At 40.4% G+C, this 20,614-nt stretch overlaps 1 protein-coding gene across 1 annotated transcript in view; it reads left to right on the forward strand.

The window, feature by feature from the left end:
- Positions 1 to 218: 218 nt before the first annotated feature.
- The window catches only part of LOC101861343 (cytochrome P450 72A15), a 23,602-nt gene continuing 3,206 nt past the window's right edge, over positions 219 to 20,614 (forward strand). The window contains exons 1-10 of the mRNA XM_005093273.3: positions 219 to 372; positions 6,941 to 7,098; positions 9,706 to 9,785; positions 10,571 to 10,708; positions 11,260 to 11,366; positions 12,215 to 12,333; positions 12,980 to 13,092; positions 15,749 to 15,876; positions 16,891 to 17,009; positions 19,222 to 19,394. Coding sequence (XP_005093330.1) covers positions 6,988 to 7,098; positions 9,706 to 9,785; positions 10,571 to 10,708; positions 11,260 to 11,366; positions 12,215 to 12,333; positions 12,980 to 13,092; positions 15,749 to 15,876; positions 16,891 to 17,009; positions 19,222 to 19,394 — 1,088 coding nt within the window. The 5' untranslated portion in view covers positions 219 to 372; positions 6,941 to 6,987. The remainder of the gene's footprint in view (positions 373 to 6,940; positions 7,099 to 9,705; positions 9,786 to 10,570; positions 10,709 to 11,259; positions 11,367 to 12,214; positions 12,334 to 12,979; positions 13,093 to 15,748; positions 15,877 to 16,890; positions 17,010 to 19,221; positions 19,395 to 20,614) is intronic.

Genomic DNA, 20,614 nt, shown 5'->3' on the forward strand with positions numbered 1-20,614 from the left:
ACAGGGATGATTGGAACTGCTGTATTGCAAAGCTGGGATAATTATCCTTATATATTTGTGAACTGTTCTCAGTTAGTTTTAGTAGTGATATAGATATTAAAGGAATATTTTAGATTGTACGAATTCGTCATATTATTATTCTTTAATTCATGTCTCATGAGCAAACTAAGATTCTTATTTTTAAAGTCTAAAAAGTCTTTTTAGGTCAAAGGTTACTTTTGTTTTTGTTTTGCTTTCTCCTCGTCTCTAACTCTACACTCTCTCTTTGGCCTACCGACGCTACGATTTCAGTTGTAGATCTGAGCCTAAAGAGAGACGCTTGTTCAAGAGCAGTGTTGAATTAACGTGGAATGGGCGGTTTAAAAGTTTGAGGTAAGTGAAGAACAAGAACAAATTCTGAACACTTTTATTACGAAATTCCAATAGTCGAAGATAGATCTAGGGGCGAAGGCTGACTTGTTGCAAGTTGTTGTTGTGTGACAGTGGGTAACCAAGTAATACTCAAGTAATCAGTTTGAGTTTGAGACGAAGATCTTGCTGGGGATAAGCCACAAGCACACCCAAAATTTCCCTCACTTTTTTTTAGCCCAGTTTCATACGCCTGTATCTCGTGCACAGTAAAATAAATTTTCAAAGTAAGTACCGGTAGGTCTATAAATCCCTTCAAAACAAAAACAGAGTATAAAATACCCAATCCAACAGAACTAGATATCTAGATATAGATTTATCTAGATTCTAGATCTAAATGGAAGTAAAAACGAGTTGAAAAATATCAACGGCTGGATTGTACTTTACCGGACCACCCGTCTTGGCCCGTGATTACTACGCACGCCTAGCCTAACTCATAGTACTGTGCATGCTGACAAAAGGTAGTTCTGCGGGCGACTTTGCGCACGCACAGCGAAGTCAGCGGCGACTGGCGAGGCGGGGTGAGCGAGAGGTGGTGGTTGAGACTGGGCAGGGGATTTAACTTTGGTGGACCACCGTGTATCATACCAACTTGTAACCAACAGTGGGGTGGGGGTGGGGGGTTCAGGGGGGCTTGCCCCCCTGGAAACTATAATAAAGAAAACACACAAAAATGCGAAACAATAACATGAGCGGACAGTCGTGTTTATATATCAATGGGGGAGTTTCAGGGGGGCTAGCCCCCCTGGCAACAATAATTTAAAGACACTCACACACACATATAAACAATAGCATGATAAGTTGCGAGCAGGGCCAATGGGGTTGCAATTATGCAAATGAGCTCTCGTGCGCATCTCTAGCCCTCCATTGTACTTTGCCGGACCAGGAGTAGGCCTAGGCCAAGCCAGCAGAGTCGCGAGCAAATAAGAATAGTGGACCACGTGATTAGATTGACCAATTAGCCTCAAGGTGTCAGGGTCATGGGTCAAAGGGCACAGTGGCACGGTCGTGATGACTGAAAAACCCGGTAAGAGACGTCAGTCGATTGCTGGCAGTTGAAGAGTGAGGATGTAGAAAACTGAGTAGGAGAGTGAGTAGGGGAGCTCGGAAACGAAGAACAGCGGGCCACTAGGCACCAGGGGCGCCACAGCGAAAGTAGTTCCGACCGGTGGTCCGGTAAAGTACAATCTTACCATATCAACCTCAACAAAGCAGCTTATACATCATGCCCGAATAACGTAAAAAGCATTGGCTGTCAACAGGGCGACTTCCCTTTTACTGTTTGTACAGTAGATTTATTCGCCTTTCCCTTTTCGCTGCAAACCTATCAATGATGTAGATACTTCCAGCGTTTCAACAATAGTGCTCTCAACTGACAGAACCATCTTATGCTTCAGTCGGTCTTGTCCCATCGTTGAGCAAGTGTAGTTTTTTACTTGTCGGAGAACGCTAAACGTACGCTCGCAATCAACGCTTGTCAATGACACAGTCACAGCAAGTGACAGCACTGTCGCCACCATCGGCATTGTTGTAAGCAAGTCCAGCGAGTGCATCACAAGCAAAAGGGACGCAGCATCTGTTGCATCACTCAGCGCCGATCTGACGGCAGTGTCATTGTACAGAATCTGCAGCTGACTACACGTTACAGTGCCTCGAGATCTTTGTCCGTGACTACAGATCGGTACATGTCGTACAAGCTTTGCGAAATGTTGTCCACTGCAGATAAATTTCTGTTCAAGCGATCAAAATTCCTTGGGTGAATCAGTTGTACCCACTGATAACTGCCTATGTCCGAGAAGCGGGTCCAGCTCCTTTTTTAAATAATGTGTCTATGATTTCATACCGAACTGACTTTAAACATGTTTTTTTATACCATTCGTTCTCCCCACTCGCTGTGTAGCCACTGTCTAGCGTATGACGCATGCAAGGGGCCCGAGAGCGCACAGGATGTAAAACTTGCTGTTTCTCTGACTCGGCTATCAGATTATAAATGGAAACTGTCATCACAGCGCATGCCAGACAAACATGTGACATAGTCTTTTATTTTCAGTTCAACTAAAACAGGATCAATATGTTCTTCCGCTGAAGCATCTTTGCCATCGGATCAGAATGGCTGAAGATTCTTTTAAATGTTTTGAGCAAAAAAATGAATTTCTGACGCTGCATGCTCACAGGATGACCTTTGGCTTCAGCCCTGGTGACACCATCATATGATGTGTCCCGTGAAACATTGGTCAACACCTTTAAAACGTCAGCGTAGGTACCTTCCAAAGCAGCTATTGATTTACCCCTGGAAAGCCAACGAGTTGGGCAAGGACAAGGAGCACTCACTTTAATAGCGATGCTCTTTTTGGAGAAGATTTGAAAAAGTTACACAAATTTTGTACCTCTCCAAAAAACCTGCAGACATCACGGATTTCATCACAGGCTTTTCTGACGAGAGCCCATTTTTATAATGCATAACAATGGGAGAAAGGTGCTCTTGGCCACACATCTTGAATGTGCTTCCTGACTGAATTCTTGTGACTGGACATGTTAGCCGCCCCATCGTATGACTGGTTGACAATAAGAGTGTGTTAAATAATAAATAATAATAATAATATATAACATTTATATAGCGCATTTCCAAAAAAGTAGCTCAATGCGCTTTACATTGGAATACCCATTTTTCAAAAACCTTTCTTACTACTTCCTTTCTTCTCATGCAATACACATTAATGCACACGCACACACACACACACACTCACACACAGACTATTTTCATCCAGACATAAGAACTGAACAACTATAATGGAAAATAACGTTAAAAGCTTATGAACGATAGGCCTCTAGGAACAGAAAATATTTAAGATGTCTTTTGAAGCTATCAAGTGTTTTTATTTGTTTTAGTTTCATTGGTAATCTGTTCCACATAAATGGACCAAGATACGAGAAAGATCTCTCTCCATACATGATTTGTATGATTTTACAGATGTCACAAGTATGGTGTTATCGTTTGATGATCTTAGGTTTCTTCCTGGCTTATATATACTGATAAGTTCTTGTAGATAAAAAGGAGCAGTTTTATTTACACATTTGAAACACATGACGCAGATTTTAAATATTATTCTTTCTTTTACAGGGAGCCAATGCAGTTCTTTTAATAATGGAGTGACATGGTCTCGTTTTTTAGATCTAGTTATCAGTCCAGCGGCATTGTTTTGAATTACTTGTAAACGATTCAAATAATTGTTGTTCAGACCTGCTAGCAGTGAGTTAGAAGTCTAATCTAGATAGGATAAGAGATGTTACCAGTGTTTTTGTGGTCTCTTCGTTTAAGTACTTTCGAACTAGGCCTATCCTTCTCAGCTGAAAATAAAGGGATTTGGACAAAGATCCCACAAACGAGCCCATTGATAAGTGGTGGTCAATATATGCACAGAGATTCCTGACAACTTCTTTACTAGATGTCATATATAATGAATCAAAGTTGACACGTTCCAGATCTTTATTTAATCGTGGATTTTTTTATAAGAATGATGTCTGTCTTTTCTTCATTTAGTTTCAATTTGTTTACTTGTACTGTCATCCACATTTTAATTTCATAAAAACATTGTTTAGTGATAGAAATCATGTTTGGCAGATGTTTGTTAACAGTAATACCAGTATTTTTCAAACTCTTTAGTATCACCGATGACAGGCCTTTAGCTGTTCTATCTTCCGATACATCAACATCTATCAGATGTTCATAAACTTGGGCATTGTGAACTTGTAAGTCTAACGCTCAATGTAAGCTGGGCATGATTAGAAATGTCCGTCATTTCATCTGCCATTATTGATATGCACGGTGCACCTGCTATACGAGATTTAAGTTCTTCAAGGGTAGCATCAAATATGCATTCAATAAGGTAATTCTGAATTTCCTAACTGAGGCTGCTGAATACTGAATTTTCATTCCTCAAAGCGCAGCACAACTTCTCAGTAGCTGAGATGTGCGAAAACCAGACAAGTAGCTCAATGAAATTTCCACGGTTGTCACTGCTCTTACTTTCTCTGTGACCTCTAAATCCAAGTCCTTGACACCCCAGGAAAAGAGCAGCGTCTATGATGGGCAAGCAGTTTGCAATTCTTGCTCACCTCAGCATTATAACGTTCCCTGCTAACACGAACGCCCTTGTTCACAGCTTCATCTATTCTTACTTTTCCTAGAATTGTCAGAGAGGCTGCAGCTGCAATATGGTCCACACGTTTTTCATGTTTTCCTATCTTATTTGTTAAGTTTCCCAAGTCGCTCACACCACTTGTTGTCCACTCATTTATGCCATATTTAAAAAACAAACAAGGAAAACAAAACAACGCTTTCCTGTACTCACAACCGCAAAGCTGTGTCCTTTCAAACTGGTCTTGAAACCTACATTGTCTCTATCCAAGAAAGATAAAAATAGAGGTAGGCCTACCTCTTTCCTTAGCTGACAGCTTTGCTGAAAAGTCAAAGCTTCTTGTTTGAATTAAATGCTTTATTTCCGAAACCATGCACATTTTGCTGAGATTAGCACCGAAGAATTCCTCTACAATACACGAGAACACTGAAAAGCTTTACCACAAATACAAAAAATTAATTATTAACAGCGATTTTTATGCAAGACAATATCATCATCATTGAGTAACTTAACTGTCGAGTCTCAGAGTTGGGAATGAAAATGAAACAAATTCCGAATTCATAATAAACACCTCCCAAAATAATGGAAAAAATGTCTCATTCCATATTTGTAACTCTGGGCAAAATGCAATTATAATTTTTTGTTCATCTGGGGTGGACATAACGGTTTTAGAGATAAAAAAAAAAAAATTTAACTAAAAATGTGAATACACAAAATGAAAGAACATAGCATTAATATTATTTTAGTAGAAGCTATGATAACAATGCCATTATTAATTTGGTTTCAAATTTGGCAGTCTTGATTTAGCCTTGCCTTGCCAGAAGTCGGTGCCATAATCACACCATAAGTTTGATTATCGGTGGGAAAAAATCATAGGAAAAAAAAAGCCTGGCCCTCACAGCAGTCAGGCTTATGCTTGGAGTTAGTCCCCCTCCTCTTTCCAGAATAGACTCGACCAGTTTAATTGTAAGTCTCTATAATCAGTGCTTGTGGCTGCTTTCGGAAGAGGCCTGAAAGGGGGGAAAGGGTTTAGGTCTATTTTTGGTATTTATGTGGCACTGAGGGCTTCTCGACAAATGTCATTGTCGGCGATTCCTGCCAGTAAGACGTCCCAGGAGGCGTCCTCTGTGTTGTCAGCATAGACGGACTTGCCACACTGGCCCTGAGCAGAGACTGTGAATTCACCGGTCTCAGCTTTGACCTTCACCCTAGCAGTAAATGTACGAAAGTTTTCATCTGGGCTTTGCTTCATCTGCATTAGCTCAGCCCGTAGTACTCCTTTGGCTGTAGGAATGACAGCGAGCTTCCGCATCGCCTCCAGGACTTCGTTGAGACTGCGAGAGGTGATACCGGGGTCTGCTTTGAGCAGTAGGTCACCCAGAGCTTCACTGGCACCTTGGAAGAGTTGGGTTGGAGCGGAAGAGTCACTGATTGCAGATCCATTCTTGAAGGCTTCCCATCTCCGGCAAAGGCATTCCATGTTTCTTGGTTGATGCCAATATCAATCCTTGACTGACCTCTGGGGTTTTGACCCCTTTGAGAAAGCTGCAGTTAGACTAGGGAGAAGGCATGTATGTTCAGCAACGCGGAGACCACTGTGGGGTCCTGGTCTAGCATTGTATACACGCAGCCAGGTGCAAGGCAAGAGACAAAGACCATTATGGAGGAGAAGCCTTGGTTCGTGGAGTCGGTGGCATGGGCACTTCGGCACTCAGTACTTCGGCGGTGGCAGAGCAACAAACAGCGGATATACGCGCAGAAAAATGGCGGATTCAGGTTAAACGGAGAAGCTAACGAAGCTGCTTTGATGTCGTCTTGAAGAATGACTCGTCACTTGTCGGATAATGTCAATGAACTTTTAATGATTCAATGAGGGTACAAGTGATGACGACACCAACTGAAATGAAATGGAAGACAGTGATAAAGAACAGAATGAAATGATGAGTGATCAAACTGACAAATGAAACTACATGCATGAGTCAAGTCCCCAATGGACACAGAGTGATAATGTTGATAGGACATGAACTGAATATGAGTAATACTAATAATACAGCTACAGGGAGGCTATTCAGACTCGAGTCCGAATAGCTACTTTGTTATTAAAGCTTGTGTTCAGAACGATCAAACTGGTTCTGCGGCTTCTTAATGTCAATTCTGAGGTGTAGACCACTTCAAGTGTTTGAAAGAAAAAGATAATTTTATAAATTATATTACTGGGTTTTTGCCTCTGTTAGTTCATTGGATCCTAATTGCTTACTTTCAATTTCAAAATAGATGTCATGAAAAAGATTTTTGTTAATAGGCCCTTGTAGAGTTTTTATTGTTTTAAATTTGAAGATCACTTCTGAGCTGTGGAATTTAGAAAATGTATCTTGTTGCTTAAATTTTTTCAGCCTGAGTGGAGGACTGCTGTGAACAGCCTTTATTATAATAGCAGATCATGGTGAAAGCTGAAACAGTCAGGCACACGTTGCCATATGTTGCAGCAGCAGTGGGATCATGGTACTTTTACAAGTTGTTCATCAGGCCCTTCTTGTCACCTCTGCGGAAGGTAAGTTACGAGTATATGTACCATGAAATTACTAAGTGTTTTAATGTTAAAGACATAAAATTAACATTCCACCATTATTTTTTTTTCAGTGATCATGGAATGGATGTTTCTTATATTTGTGGAAGTTGTGCATGTTAATTTTATATGTTTAATAAACTGAATGATGGAGGCTTAGCTGACAAATGGTGAGATATACAAAAAATGATGACACCATGATCACCAACCACTAGTCATATATAAATTTATTGTTTTATAACTCTTTCCTCGGTGATCTAAAAAGTAAATGTTGTTTCCATCTTTGTATTCATTCTTTTAACTCTGTTAAGGCACTCATGGAGTGGAGTCAAGCATTATTTATATGGACAACCTGTACTTGTTTCAAGGGATGACACCTGATTGTTTTTATCTAATATATGCATGAAAATGATGGACCTCGGGATACACAGGAAACTTTATAAATGGATCTAGTTTTTCCTAGCGTAGCGAATCGAAACAAAGGTGAACACTGCCCACTCGTCAAGAGAAGTACTCGAGGAAGGCCAACCCCAAAGTTCCTGTCTGAGTTGCACTTTGTTCCTAATCTTCTTTTATTGATGTGACGAACGTGCTGAAATCAGAAAAGACTCTCTGCGCTGATGATCTTGCTCTCTGGCAAACACATCACAGCACGGTTGTAGGAGCAGGAAAATTAAATGAAGACATCAAGAGGCTCCACAATTATTATCAGAAATGGAAGCTCAAAATACACTGCACAAAAACAGTATACACCATCTTTACAAAGAGCCATAAAACAGCCAAAGAAAAACTCCAACTGAAGATAGGAAATGAAAATCTCCCCGAAGAAGAACAATCAACGTACCTAGGAGTCAAACTTGACCAAAGTCTAAGAATGAAAAGCCAAGTGGAGAGCATAAAGAACAAGGCGAAAAGAAGACTCCAACTTTTAAAGAAACTCGCAAGCAGTCCATGGGGATCAGACAAACAAACTCTGAGAGCTCTGTACCTCGGTTATGTCCGATCTTCCCTGGAATACAGCAATAGCCTAATCACTATGTGTAGTGCAACTACTTGCAATACCCTTGAGAAGGTCCAAAATAATGCTCTTCGTTTCATAAACGGTGGCATGAGATCTACACCTACCTCCGCATGTGAAATTCGTTCAAATGTTGAACCCCTGGGAATTCGCAGAGATAGAGCAGATTTGGAGTTCCATGAAAGAACCAAAAGAATGTGCCCCAACCACCCAAACTGGAAATTAGTAGAAAAATGGAAACCAAAGATGCGACTTCAACAAAAATCAATCATGCATTGCATCACAGAACTAATGGAGAGCCACCATCTACCACAAGACAGAAGAGAAACCAAAGGAGTCAACCAAAACATCCCTCCCCACATTTCTATGGAAAAGCAATCATTACAACATCTCTCAGAGACAATAGCGCAAAATCTTCAGACCCAGTGAAGTTGATGCTTGCATCACATCAAACGATCAACAGCTATTCAGATGACTGGATACACAATCTATACAGATGGCTCAGTATTCAAAGGCACAACCAAAGCTGGATATGGAATACTAATACAGTACCCAGATGGAAGTTCCAATGAGATCTCCTCTGCCTGTGGAGAGAAATGCAAAAACTATGATGCAGAAATGATAGCAATTGAAACAGCACTATACCATCTCCGCACAGTTTTTGACTCTCATCCAAACAAAACAAAGAGTGTAGTGATCTTCACTGACTCACTATCACTTTGCAAGCAATAGAAAATGACCGTCATCTAAACGAAGACTTGACACATGTACTGTTTGGCTCCCATCACCTGATAACATCCTGTGGCATCAACCTGGTGATGCAGTGGATTCCCGGACACTCAAACATACCTGGAAATGACAGAGCAGACACACTTGCCAAAAGGGGATCTAGACAGGAACAACCCAACGTTCCAACTTCATACAATACTGCAAAACAAATCATTAAAAGCAACAGCAAACACGATTGGATGAACAGATGGGCCTTGGGAAAGACAGGAAGAGCAGTTTTCAAACATATGACTACAACAAAACGAAATGACAATATCACCCACCTACAGAGAAAGAAACAGATCACGATCTTCCGCCTACGAACAGAACATATACAGCTCAACTTTCACTTGAACAGAATAAAACCAGAACTTCCCCCAATGTGTCCTTTGTGTGACTATGCATGTGAGACGGTGGAACATCACCTTTTCCACTGTACAGCCCTAAATGACATCAGAGCTACACTTCTCCCTCCGAGACCTAACTTTGACAACACACTCTACGGAACATTACAGCAACTGCAGCAAACCTGCACTTGTTACTACATGGCATTGGACAGAAGGGCGAGAGCCCAGATGTTGCTGGATGAATAACAACAACAACAACAACATTTAATATATGCTTATAATAGTTTTTGTTTACAAAAGGAGTATGTGTGAAACTTATCAACAATACATTTGAAAAAAATAAAATGTCTGTTGTGTGAAAAGCACAACGAAAATTAAAAGGAAAACGTTACTGGTCTGAAGTAGAAAAAAAAAGTGTAATAACCTAGAAACAGCCTTAAGGATTTGTTTTTGTTGCAGATGCCTGGAAGACCTTACAAACCTTTGATTGGTAACATGTTCGAAGCTCTTAAGGAAGAAGCCTTGAATAGCACTATCAGGCAAGTAGAAAAAAATGTCTAGCCTTTTTCTGTCAAAATAGATATAAGAATTAAAAAATCATCAGATTGTTTGGCAATGTTATGAATCAAGCATTCATTAATGTACTTTTTCTTTCTTTTGGATAAATTCAGTGGATAATTATATTGTCGCAGAAGATAATAATAACAGCAAAATGGATAACGACATACTTAAAATTAGTCTTGCTTTGTTGATGTGTGAACTTAGAAAATGCATAGTATAAAACCTTTTCATGAGAACAGAATGTTGGGAACTTGCGACAAGGACAATTTATCAAATATATATATGGCATTGGATGATCTTCGTAAATTTTTTGTTGTAAATTTTGGTGCCTTGAATTTCTTTTATTTTTTTTTTTTGGGGTGTGTATTTTTCTCTTCACTGTTTAATGAGGAGACAAAGGAGAGGTTTATGTTACATTGTCAATACAGGGTTTGTGCTACCAAAAGTAAATGCACTTTTCCTCTCTGATAAGAAGTAGAGTGTGAAAAAATGAATACTTTTATCACTTGTCAAATATCTTGACTTCATGTGTAGTAGGTATTGTTATAGTGTTAGGTATTGATTAATTATTATGAAAAAGCTATTCTCAATATTGTTGACAATTATAAAACTACTTGCAGCATTTTAATTTAATTGTTTTTATAGCATGAGCAAATTCTGTTTTTAGCAATTTAAAAAACTGCTAAGCTCCAACTCTCACCCATTGTCTCCTTACCCCTGGTGTAATTTCAATATCGCTCATAATCAAACGATTTTTTCACAGATGGATGACGGAGTGCAAGTCTCGCATCATTCGATTTTACTTTTTGTATGGAGAAGAACGTGTGTTGGTAGCAGATCCAGAAATTGTCAAGCACATCATGGTCACTAACTCGAAGAATTACGTTGATTTGTCTTCCCAGTAAGCCATAGTTCTCCTGCAGTATTGAATACTTTTTCTCCTCCCTTCAGGTTATCTGGAGGAATGTTTGTAGATCTGATTACCTGAAAATTGGTTCAAAACAACTGTTGCCTTTTGGGTCATTTTTGCATTGGTCTCAAAAAGGCAAAAGGGGAAGCCTTATTTCTGTGTCCTTTTGGTAACTGTCAGGCTTATCATGTTTGGTTACATTGGCTCAGTTTAAAGTCAGTAAGTCAGGGATTGCCACAGATGGGCAGGAAGTCCACTCTCATGCAAGTTTCGAACTATGATCTCTGTCACTTGATGTCTTGAATTTTTGTAAAAGTAACGAGTTATCTTGATATGAAAGTTACATATATTTTTCTTTCTATATATATATAGGCCTATTGAAATGGCCAGAAAAAACTTTAAAGAAAAGGATTTTCTATTGAAATGACTCGCCGTGTTGTGTAATATCCTTTTAATGAAATCTCCTTGTTATAAAACATGAGGCAATAAATGCACGTTCAATAAATTTATGTTGGCTCTTGCCATTTTTTTTCATTTTCAAGAAATCTCAATTCCATTGTGCCGGGCTTTCTGTTGACTTTGAGTGGAGAGGAACATCATGCCCTGAGAAAGATAATCAATCCTTCCTTCAACTCACAGACTGTGAATGGTACTTATTTCATTACATTTTAGGTGATGTATGTCTTAAGATTCTTTTTTTTTAGTACTTTATAAGCTTAAAGCTCTCCTGGTTAAGATGTTCGCCTCTCATTCAATAAGTCCCAGGTTCGAATCCGGATAGCGATGGAAAATTTTTCTTCTCTAAAATTGTCTCCTTTCACCTTCTTTCCTCCTCTCTAGCAATGTTCTGTCATGTGCTTTCTTCTCCACTCTCTGCCCCCACCCCCTCACCTCCTTTGCCCCCTCATCTGGGCTCCGTACTCTTTCTGCAGCCTTTCTACTGCTACTCCTGGGCTCCTTCTTATTGCTGTCTTTCAGCCACACCCCTGATCTTATGGTAGGAAAGATCAAAACCTAGCCTTCTCGGACATGGGCGAAAAATCTCGAGGTCCCATGAATAAGTTGCGCACATTAAAGATCTCTTGGTGGTCCAAAATCTATAAGAGTAGGCTTTGGCTGCCACCCAGGCAAAATTCAAAATTTCCTACCCACTGAAAATGTTTAATGTGTCCCGCGCGCCCATATGACCTTGTGCAGTTGTGAGCCCTGTAAAACACTTAGCAAAAAAAAACCCAACAAAAAACTAAAAGCAAAGTCATGAAACAAGGACTTTTTATAAATGAAAACTGTAAATTGTGAAATTAACAAAACTTTTTGACTGATAGTTTATTTTGATGGTGACGATACTGAATCTATGTCACTCCCTCTTTTATTTATTATTATTTTAGAGTCTTTTAAGTTTGATTTTTTTTTTTCCTCAAGTTTGTGCTCAGCATCATGAATGTGTGCTTTATATATCTTTGGCATTAATATTTAACAACTTCTGTATTGACTCAGATTTCATCCCAGACTTCGAAGAATTTTCAAGAAAAGTGGTTAGAGATTGGGTTGAAGAGCTAAAAAAGTCTGGATCTTCTTCAGCAACTGTCGCTGCTCAAAACTACATGGGCCGATTAGTGAGTCTGATCCATCTCTTTGATTTTATTTTATTTTTTAAAATATTTTTTTCTTGGTCTCCTTTTGATTTTCTCTAAATCTCACAAGTTATTGACCGTCCTTCTTTAATTAACAGCACAACTATTTTATAATGTAATAACTTGTTTTTGTAAGTGAGTTGGCAAGCTGCATTAATTTTGAGGAATATGTTTAAAAAATAATATTTTGAATTACATTTTTATATATATTCTAATAAACAAGCAAAGAGAATTCAAATAAAATCTATAAGAGTTATGATTAGGCGCCTTTCAGATCTAATCAACAATGCATTTTTTGTTATTTCTAATATAGAAGCTCTGTTGACACAATATTTCTGTCTCTCCCCTCATTAAAAACCAACCTTGAGCTGGAAGTTAAGTGGTCAGTGTGCCCATCATACGTCTGGAGTTATATTGTCCCCTGCACCAGATAAGACAGAGGATTCTTTTACACACTTCCCTTGTTGCATCTGCCAATAGGTACTGAGACAGAAAGTTTGAGTCATAATGATTTATTCCTCATTTAAAAAGCTGCAGTACTGTCTTCTGAGTTTGTTTGTTAATTAAATTGGCTCTTCCTATTCATGTATCTTTGTAATGTCTGACCTCTGTTTCCTTCCTGCCTTAGACCTTGGATGTGATATGCCGCTGTGGATTTGACTATGACATGAAAGCTGTGGAGGACCCAGAAAATGCTGCAGTGCAAAGTTTTCGACGGATACTGCAAGGTTTTCAAATAAGGTACCGTAAACTGGGTGACAATGGCACCCCAGGGTGACTAAGACATGTTACCGGGAAAATGTTATGATTTTAAGTTTATTTCTTTTGATATATCAAAAATGATTTTAAGTAATTTTTCAATGCATTTCTCAAAAGAGTAATCATTTTGGGGTGTATTTACACAAACTCAGCTGGAGCATTTCTGGTGGATCTGAGGCTTGTTTTTAAGATGGCTACGGTTAGCATTTGAAATCGACCTCTGCAAGATTCCTTCAAACTTTAGTATCTCCTAATCTATTGTGCTTAAGATATTTTACGGCGTATATTAGGCTCTAGGATAGTCAGATGAGTGGTAGAGTTCGTGTATTTGAAAGAAAATATGCCAGTTAAGGTTTTGACAGGGGTGCTGGTGCCTGTATCTTGACTCATAAAGTGATATTTTGAGAATTTTCATACCCACAACTTGTATTTTAGTTGAGATATAATGTTCTCTTTCGACATATCAGGATTTTATGTGGGACAGTACAGATACACATGAGTGGTTACTTTTCAAGATCGAAAACAGGCTGTATGTATTTTGTTAATTATGGCCACAGATCTCGCCGTAGGCCTATTTGGTTACGGTACAGGTACTTGTTCAACCATCAGTAACCCTTACAGTCACATTTGTAAAAATGAAACCTATGACTTGACAAGTTTCAATGAATATCGTATAAAGTAATTTTTGATCTGCGATATCCAGTCAGAACTTTTATGTTGGTTTGTTTGTTTTTGGGGGCCTGCATTTTTTTCCAGACCTATTACTTGTTGAATAGACAACGTACCACGGAGCTACAAACCAAAACCTGGGGCACGTATATACTCCAGAACTTCTGATGATGAACTCTCAAAGGCATGTGACTAACAGGAATTTCTCTCCTCAAACTCGGAGTATGAGACTGCCGTTGAAAATCAGAGACAAACCTGGAACATGTGAAAAATTGTTCACTTTTACCAAACATTCGGGATTTGCTCTTCCTTCCACACCTTATTAAACAGCTTGGCAGAGTGACCTGTGTTACTGGAAGGTACTTTAACTCTCTCACTGCCACACCCGCACACACCCGCAACAGTTGTGGGTAAAGTAGCTCTGACGTTGTGATACCACAGCCGCAACCCTTGCGGTTTGGCACTTTGGAATTTTTTTCTCACGTTAAAACCACACCGTTTGCGGTACTGGTCCACCTTTTACGTAGCCCATTCAATTATCTTTCATTAGAAAGAAACGAAACAGAAATCGGATGAGCGCAAGTAGAGTTATTGACTTTTACGACAACCGCCCTTACAACTGAATTTACCATTACGTTTTCCACAATGGCAGATCGTTTGTCTTTGACAGTTTTTGAACCTTTGACGACGAAAGTGACTCAGAAACCGGTGAATTGGTCGAAGATTTTTATAATGAACAGGGTGGAGAAATTTGCAAAGAAGAATAAGGTTTAATAGGGCCCCCAAAACCTAGATCTACGGTTGTAGTAGTGGGGAAGGGCATGAGTAAGAAAGGCAAAGGGAAAGCAGTTTTTGACCAATTTTTGAAAACTTGTGAAAACTTGTAAAAAAAAAAAGTAACCATAAAACAAATCTTTAATTTCTTCAGGGCAATCTTTATAAAGTTATAGCTTGTATTGAGTGAGTTATTCGTATCTGCTGCTTGTACCACGAGGTATCGCAGAGAGCTGGAGACTTTAGGTCTTGGCAAACTGGCAAGCCTGTAGAAGCCAGAAATTGCCAGCTTTTAAATTGTCCAGTCCTTCTTTCCTTGGGACTTCCTGTCACTCTGTAGCCAGGTATCCTTGTTTTGAGAGCTTAAAGGGTGTTTGATTGATATGCATATGAGCTTGATGTCCGAACCATTTGATTCCTAGCTTTTGATAATGTTGGAAGAGATTCCTACTACCCCTGCCTCCCCCACCATCCAACTACACACACGCACCACATGTACGCAGCATGCACGCATGCTCTCTCACACACACACACACACACACACACACACACACACACACACACACACACACACACACACACACACACACACACACACACACACACAAAAGGGTGCTCTCGTGATCAAGAGGTTACAGTGTTTGCCTCTCATTCAATAGGTCCCGAGTTTGAGTCCGGACAGCGACGAGGGGGAATTTTCCTCTCTAAAATTGTCTCTATTCACCTCCCTTCCAGCTCTCTAACTCTAACAATGTTTGTCGTCTGCTTTCGTCTTCACTTTCTGCTCCCACCCCCTCACCTCCTTTGCCCCCTCCTCTGGGTTCCTAACTCTTTCTGCAGCATTTCTTCTGCTACTCCTTTGCTCCTTCTTACTGCCGTCTTTCAGCCACGCCCCTGATCTTATCGTAGGTAAGATCCAACACTTAGCTATCTGGGATAAGGGCGAAAAATCTGGGAGGTCTCGTGTGCAAGTTGTGCACGTTGAAGATCCCTTGCTGGTCCAAAATCGATAAGAGGCTTCAGCCGCCATCCGGGCAATATTCAAAATTTCCTACCAACTGAAATGTTTGATGTGTCCCGCAGGCTGATATTACCTTGTGCAGTTGTGAGCGTCGTAAAACACTTTTAAAAAATAGCACAAAAAAAAGCACACACACTAAAGGAGCAATAAAACGTTTTGACTTCGTCCCACAAGGTTGTCCCAGATGCTTCCACTTCAATGGCTACCCACAAAGAAGAACAGACAGGCCTGGGCAGACTTCAAGTTCTTCAGAGCAACCATCGCTGGTGTCCTGCAGGAAAAACAAAGGAAACTTGAGCAAGGTCAGTTGGTGGAAATTTTCCCTTTACAATACGGAAAAAAATATATCAGCCTTTGATCTTAGTTTTTGAGTTTTTAAACTTCTACAAAATAAAGATTCCTTGAACTTTGTACGCTATCGTAATTCTCATTGGGTGTCTTTAGTTGTATATTCTTAGGGCCTCCATGGCCTGACAGAGGCTCTGTCACTGAGTAACTGTCAAAAGTCAGGGGAATTTGAAATAAAACCTCGGATTAATGTTTGATGTCATTATAATAGTATAGTTTTCGAAAGATAACAAATGATATTTTTGTTATGTCACTTTTGACTTGTGTCATCCTGATGGTGATGTTGAGTTGAGATTGTGGTAAATTCAGATGATAATGCACATGTGTGTCATCCTATCCTGTTTTAGGTTGACTTTTTGATACAAGCTTACTTTCTTACTTCTCAGTATTTCCTCATATAATACCTGTACTTTTATTTGCCTTATCTTCATATGGTAAGCAAAACCACAGCCAATTTAAGATTGTTGCACCAACACAAATGATTCAAATTCTGTTCCTTGATCTGTCACAATACAATTAAACCTCGTTATGTCGCCTATCTTGGGACGAGCAGGAACTTGGTGGTAGAGCGGGGCAGGTGGTACAATGCGGGTTTCATGTCTTCTGTTAAATATACATGTAGCACCGAATGCCCAACATCAGGGGAATTGTTTACCAATCACTAGATAAATTAATGAGTTATCTTTTTTCAATCTGTACAACTGAGATAGTTGGCGGATGGGGATATAAAGGTACAAATACTATATTTATATAGGGGATGCTTTTCATACTTTGGCAAAACCTGGCCGTAAGTGAGGCTAGCGGTACAATGGCTGGTGGTGCAACAAGGTTTGACTGTACTTGCACACGCTTGTACAAATGTTGATAAATGTGTTTGGAGGCTTCCACTTCTTATGTGGTGGCCCTATTTTTGGTGTTGTGTATGTTATGGTAAGGGTTCTTAAAAACTAATTGTTGTTGACATTCAGGAGACAGTAGTAAAGACCTCCTGTCCTTATTGCTGTTAGCGAGAGATGAGCAAGGAAACGCTCTCAGTGATGAGTGTTTGAGTTCACAAGTGGGTGGATTTCTTTTTGCTGGATTTGAGGTAAGTATCTGAAGGAAGATTGGAAAATATTTGTAAAAGTGATATGGGTGGGGGGGGGGGGGGGGGGTTCAACCCCATACAATTGAAAATATTTAGAAGGCGGGCTTCAACCCTGCCTGTTAAGACCACTCCAGGCTGAGAGGGATACAACGTTTCAGCAGAAAGACTGAGATACAGTAGTCTCCGCCTAAGATCCCGGTGCTCGGGAGCAAGGAAATGCGGGATCTTAGGCGAACCGGGATCTTAGCCGATGAACCCAGGGAAGAATCTATGGTGACCCATGTTAAGGCCCACAATCGGTAAAATGGTCTACCTCCACTCTAAAATGAACTGACGTGACCCCTTGGTGGGTTTATGGCGTATGGCGGGCAAAGAGTGGTTAACCTTGATGACCTATCACAGTGCATAGTGGGATGAGGCGTGCCATTTTCACTTATTATCCTATCATGAGTCTCAAGATCTCCGCTTCAGTTGCCCCTCCACTTTACCTGTCGAAAATTTAAAGCTCTCCATCTCTGACGATGGTCCCCCCCCCCTCCCAACCGCCTTTGTCGTTACACCCCATTACGTTGTAAACACACCAATTAAAATTCAGTGTCCCGCAAATTCGGGAATAGAGATAACTACTGCAATGGTCAGGGAAGAGTTCACAGTTCAATGTGATCCCGCCTGGAGGGAACGTATAGGCCCTACCTACCCAGTGAGTGATGTAAGTTTAGGGGGAGAGCTCAGGTGGGAGTGCGATGCGGGGGAAAACAAACGTGTCGGTCAGTTCACACCCTGGTGTGATCCCGTCTGGGGCAAACATTGTATCGCTTCATCGAGTTTTACAACGCGTATGTGATCACATTCATGATAGTGGTTGATCTTTGACGCTACGGACAGTGTATTGATCTCAACTTTTCACTCTTGGTTGATCGGCTGTCCCGCCCGGGTTTTTGTTCTGCAAATTATGATCTGAAATGCGGGATCTTAGCCGAATGTAGACCCTCAGAGTGAATCAGAGCGGGATCTTAGGGGTGACTTTTGTGTAGTAAAAATTGTGTTTTCTTAAAACAGCGGGATCTTAAGCGAACCGGGATCGTAAGCGGTGGGATCTTAGGCCGAGACTACTGTACTCTATAAAAATTCTCCCCTTTTTTTAAAACTCATCACCCCCACCCAACTTCAGCCACCAACAGCCAATATATCTTCCATCAGTTTCATACACCATTCTTAATAATAATAATAATAATAAATAGCATTTATACTCCGCATTTCCATTTCCTAAAAGATGCTCAATGCGCATTACAATGAAAAAGACATCACATCTTAAAAATTAATCGACACAAATGTGTACGTAAAACAAAGTATTATACATATAATATAAATGCATATGTGTAAAATTTTATACCAGAAAAACAGTCTCGCAGTGAGGTTGAAAATGTGTTCACTAAAAATATACAATGCAATATAAATTCACGAACAGTCAAAATACAGTTGAAACGTGAGTAACTAGAAACATTCATTAAAACATTAATTCTATACAATAGAAAAACATTTCCACTCTATCTCTCTCTCTCTCTCTCTCTCTCTCTCTCTCTCTCTCTCTCTCTCTCTCTCGCTCAGTGTTACCTCTCCATCTCTTCCAATCCTTGCTTTTGCAACCCTAAGCAACAAGGACCATTCCACACCTGTGAACACAATGCAACATTTTCTGATTTCATATTAATATGATATGAATGAGCCTTATTGTGACAGCCAATACCTTCTTGTGGTGAAATCCTTAGTAATACAGATTGTTACGTGCACAGAGCAAGCTGTTGAGTGGGGATATGGGCTACACAAATGCTATTTATGATTTATTAACCCTTTGAACCTGTTAGGCTGATAAACCGGCCTGGGCAACATTTTGCTGTATACCGAAAGGCCAGTTCACCGGGGCACGGACTACTCGGAGTTGTGTTGTCCGTCAAAAGTACTTTCTTTTCTTCTTGTTCGTCGTCTTACAATATTTCCACGAATAAGGTAAACAAGGGAGTGAATAGGTGTGTTTATTTCTCCATGTTCTTCCCCTCCATCTTTTTGTGTATGTGCCCCCAAAACACTGTTAACTTTGATGAAATTTGCGAAAAATGTCCAGGGATAGAGATTTGATATATTTCCAGATTTAGGGTTCAAAGGGTTAACAGTAAGATTGAAGTAATGGGTACCCGAAACAATATCCTTTCAGACGACCAGTATGAATCTGACGTGGACACTCCTTCAGCTGGCCGAGCACCCTGACATCCAAGAGAAGGCCCGACAGGAAGTCATGTCATATTTGCAAGAAAAGAATCAGCCTATCACTGTCGAGGTCATCAACAACCTTCAGTACTTGACTTGTGTGATTAAGGAAAGCCTGAGGTGACTATAAGACATTATGTTGGTAGTTGCTCTGTTAATTGGCATATATGAGCTTGGGGGGGGGGCTCTTGTGGCCTAGAGGTTAAAGTGTTCGCTTCTCATTCAAAGGTCCCGGGTTCGAATCCGGGTAGCGACCGAAAAATGTTCTTCTCTAAAATTGTCTCCTTTCACCTCCTTTCCTGCTCTCTAGCAATGTTCTGTCTCCAGTGTCTGCCCCTCACCCCCTTTGCCCCCTCATCCGGGCTCCCGGCTCTTTCTGCAGCCTGTCTATTGCTACTCCTTGGCTCCTTCTTACTGTTGTCTTTCAGCTACACCTTGATCTCCTGGTAGGAAAGTTGTACACCTAGCCTTCTCGGACAAGGGCGAAAAATCTTGGAGGTCCCATGTGCAAGTTGCGCACATTAAAGGTCCCTTGGTGGTCTAAAATCGATAAAGAGCAGGCTTTGGCCGCCACGCGGGCAAAATTCAAAATTTCCTACCAACTGAAAATGTTTAATGTGTCCCATGCGCTCATGTGACCTTATGCAGTTGCGAGCACCATAAAACACTTACCAAAAAAAAATTTTTTTTAAATAAAAGAGTGTGTAGGCATGATGTACTCTACCGGCATCTGTGGTGTAGCAGCTAGGCATTCCACTATCACACGCAAAAGACCCGAGTTTGATTCCCAAGTGGGGAGGGGAGAACATTTTTTATTGAGTATTTCTGTCTTTCTGCTGGGATGCTGTATCCGACTCGGTCCAAGTTGGCCCCAATAGGTGGAGTCTAAAGCCCGCTTCCTATAAGATCTAAATTGTGTCGATGGTGGTGTGAAAAGCACTCATATATTTAAAAAATGTACACGTTTCTGTTGTCTGCATGAAGTGCCAAGTTAGAAAATGTGGTTTTGCCTGACTTTCCATGTTGTAGAATCCGAAAGAACATCGAAAGCAAGATGTGACTAACGTGAACATTTTTTACTGATAATGATGCGGGACTTCAGTGTGAAACACAAGTCACCTAGTGAGTATGAAGAGTGCAAAGGGGGGTAACAACTGATATCTAAAAGGGACCTCTTGTGGTGTAGAGATACGGTGTTCACCTCTCATTCAGTAAGTCCTGTATTTGAAACCTGCATGATGAAACAATTTTCTTCTCCTTTTACCGCCTTTCCTGTTCTCTTGTCATGTTCTGTCATCTGCTATCATCTCCACTTTTTGCCCCCCCCCCCCCCCCCCCCC

The sequence above is a fragment of the Aplysia californica genome, unplaced genomic scaffold (genome assembly GCF_000002075.1).
Source record: "Aplysia californica isolate F4 #8 unplaced genomic scaffold, AplCal3.0 scaffold00061, whole genome shotgun sequence".
NCBI lineage: Eukaryota > Metazoa > Mollusca > Gastropoda > Aplysiida > Aplysiidae > Aplysia > Aplysia californica.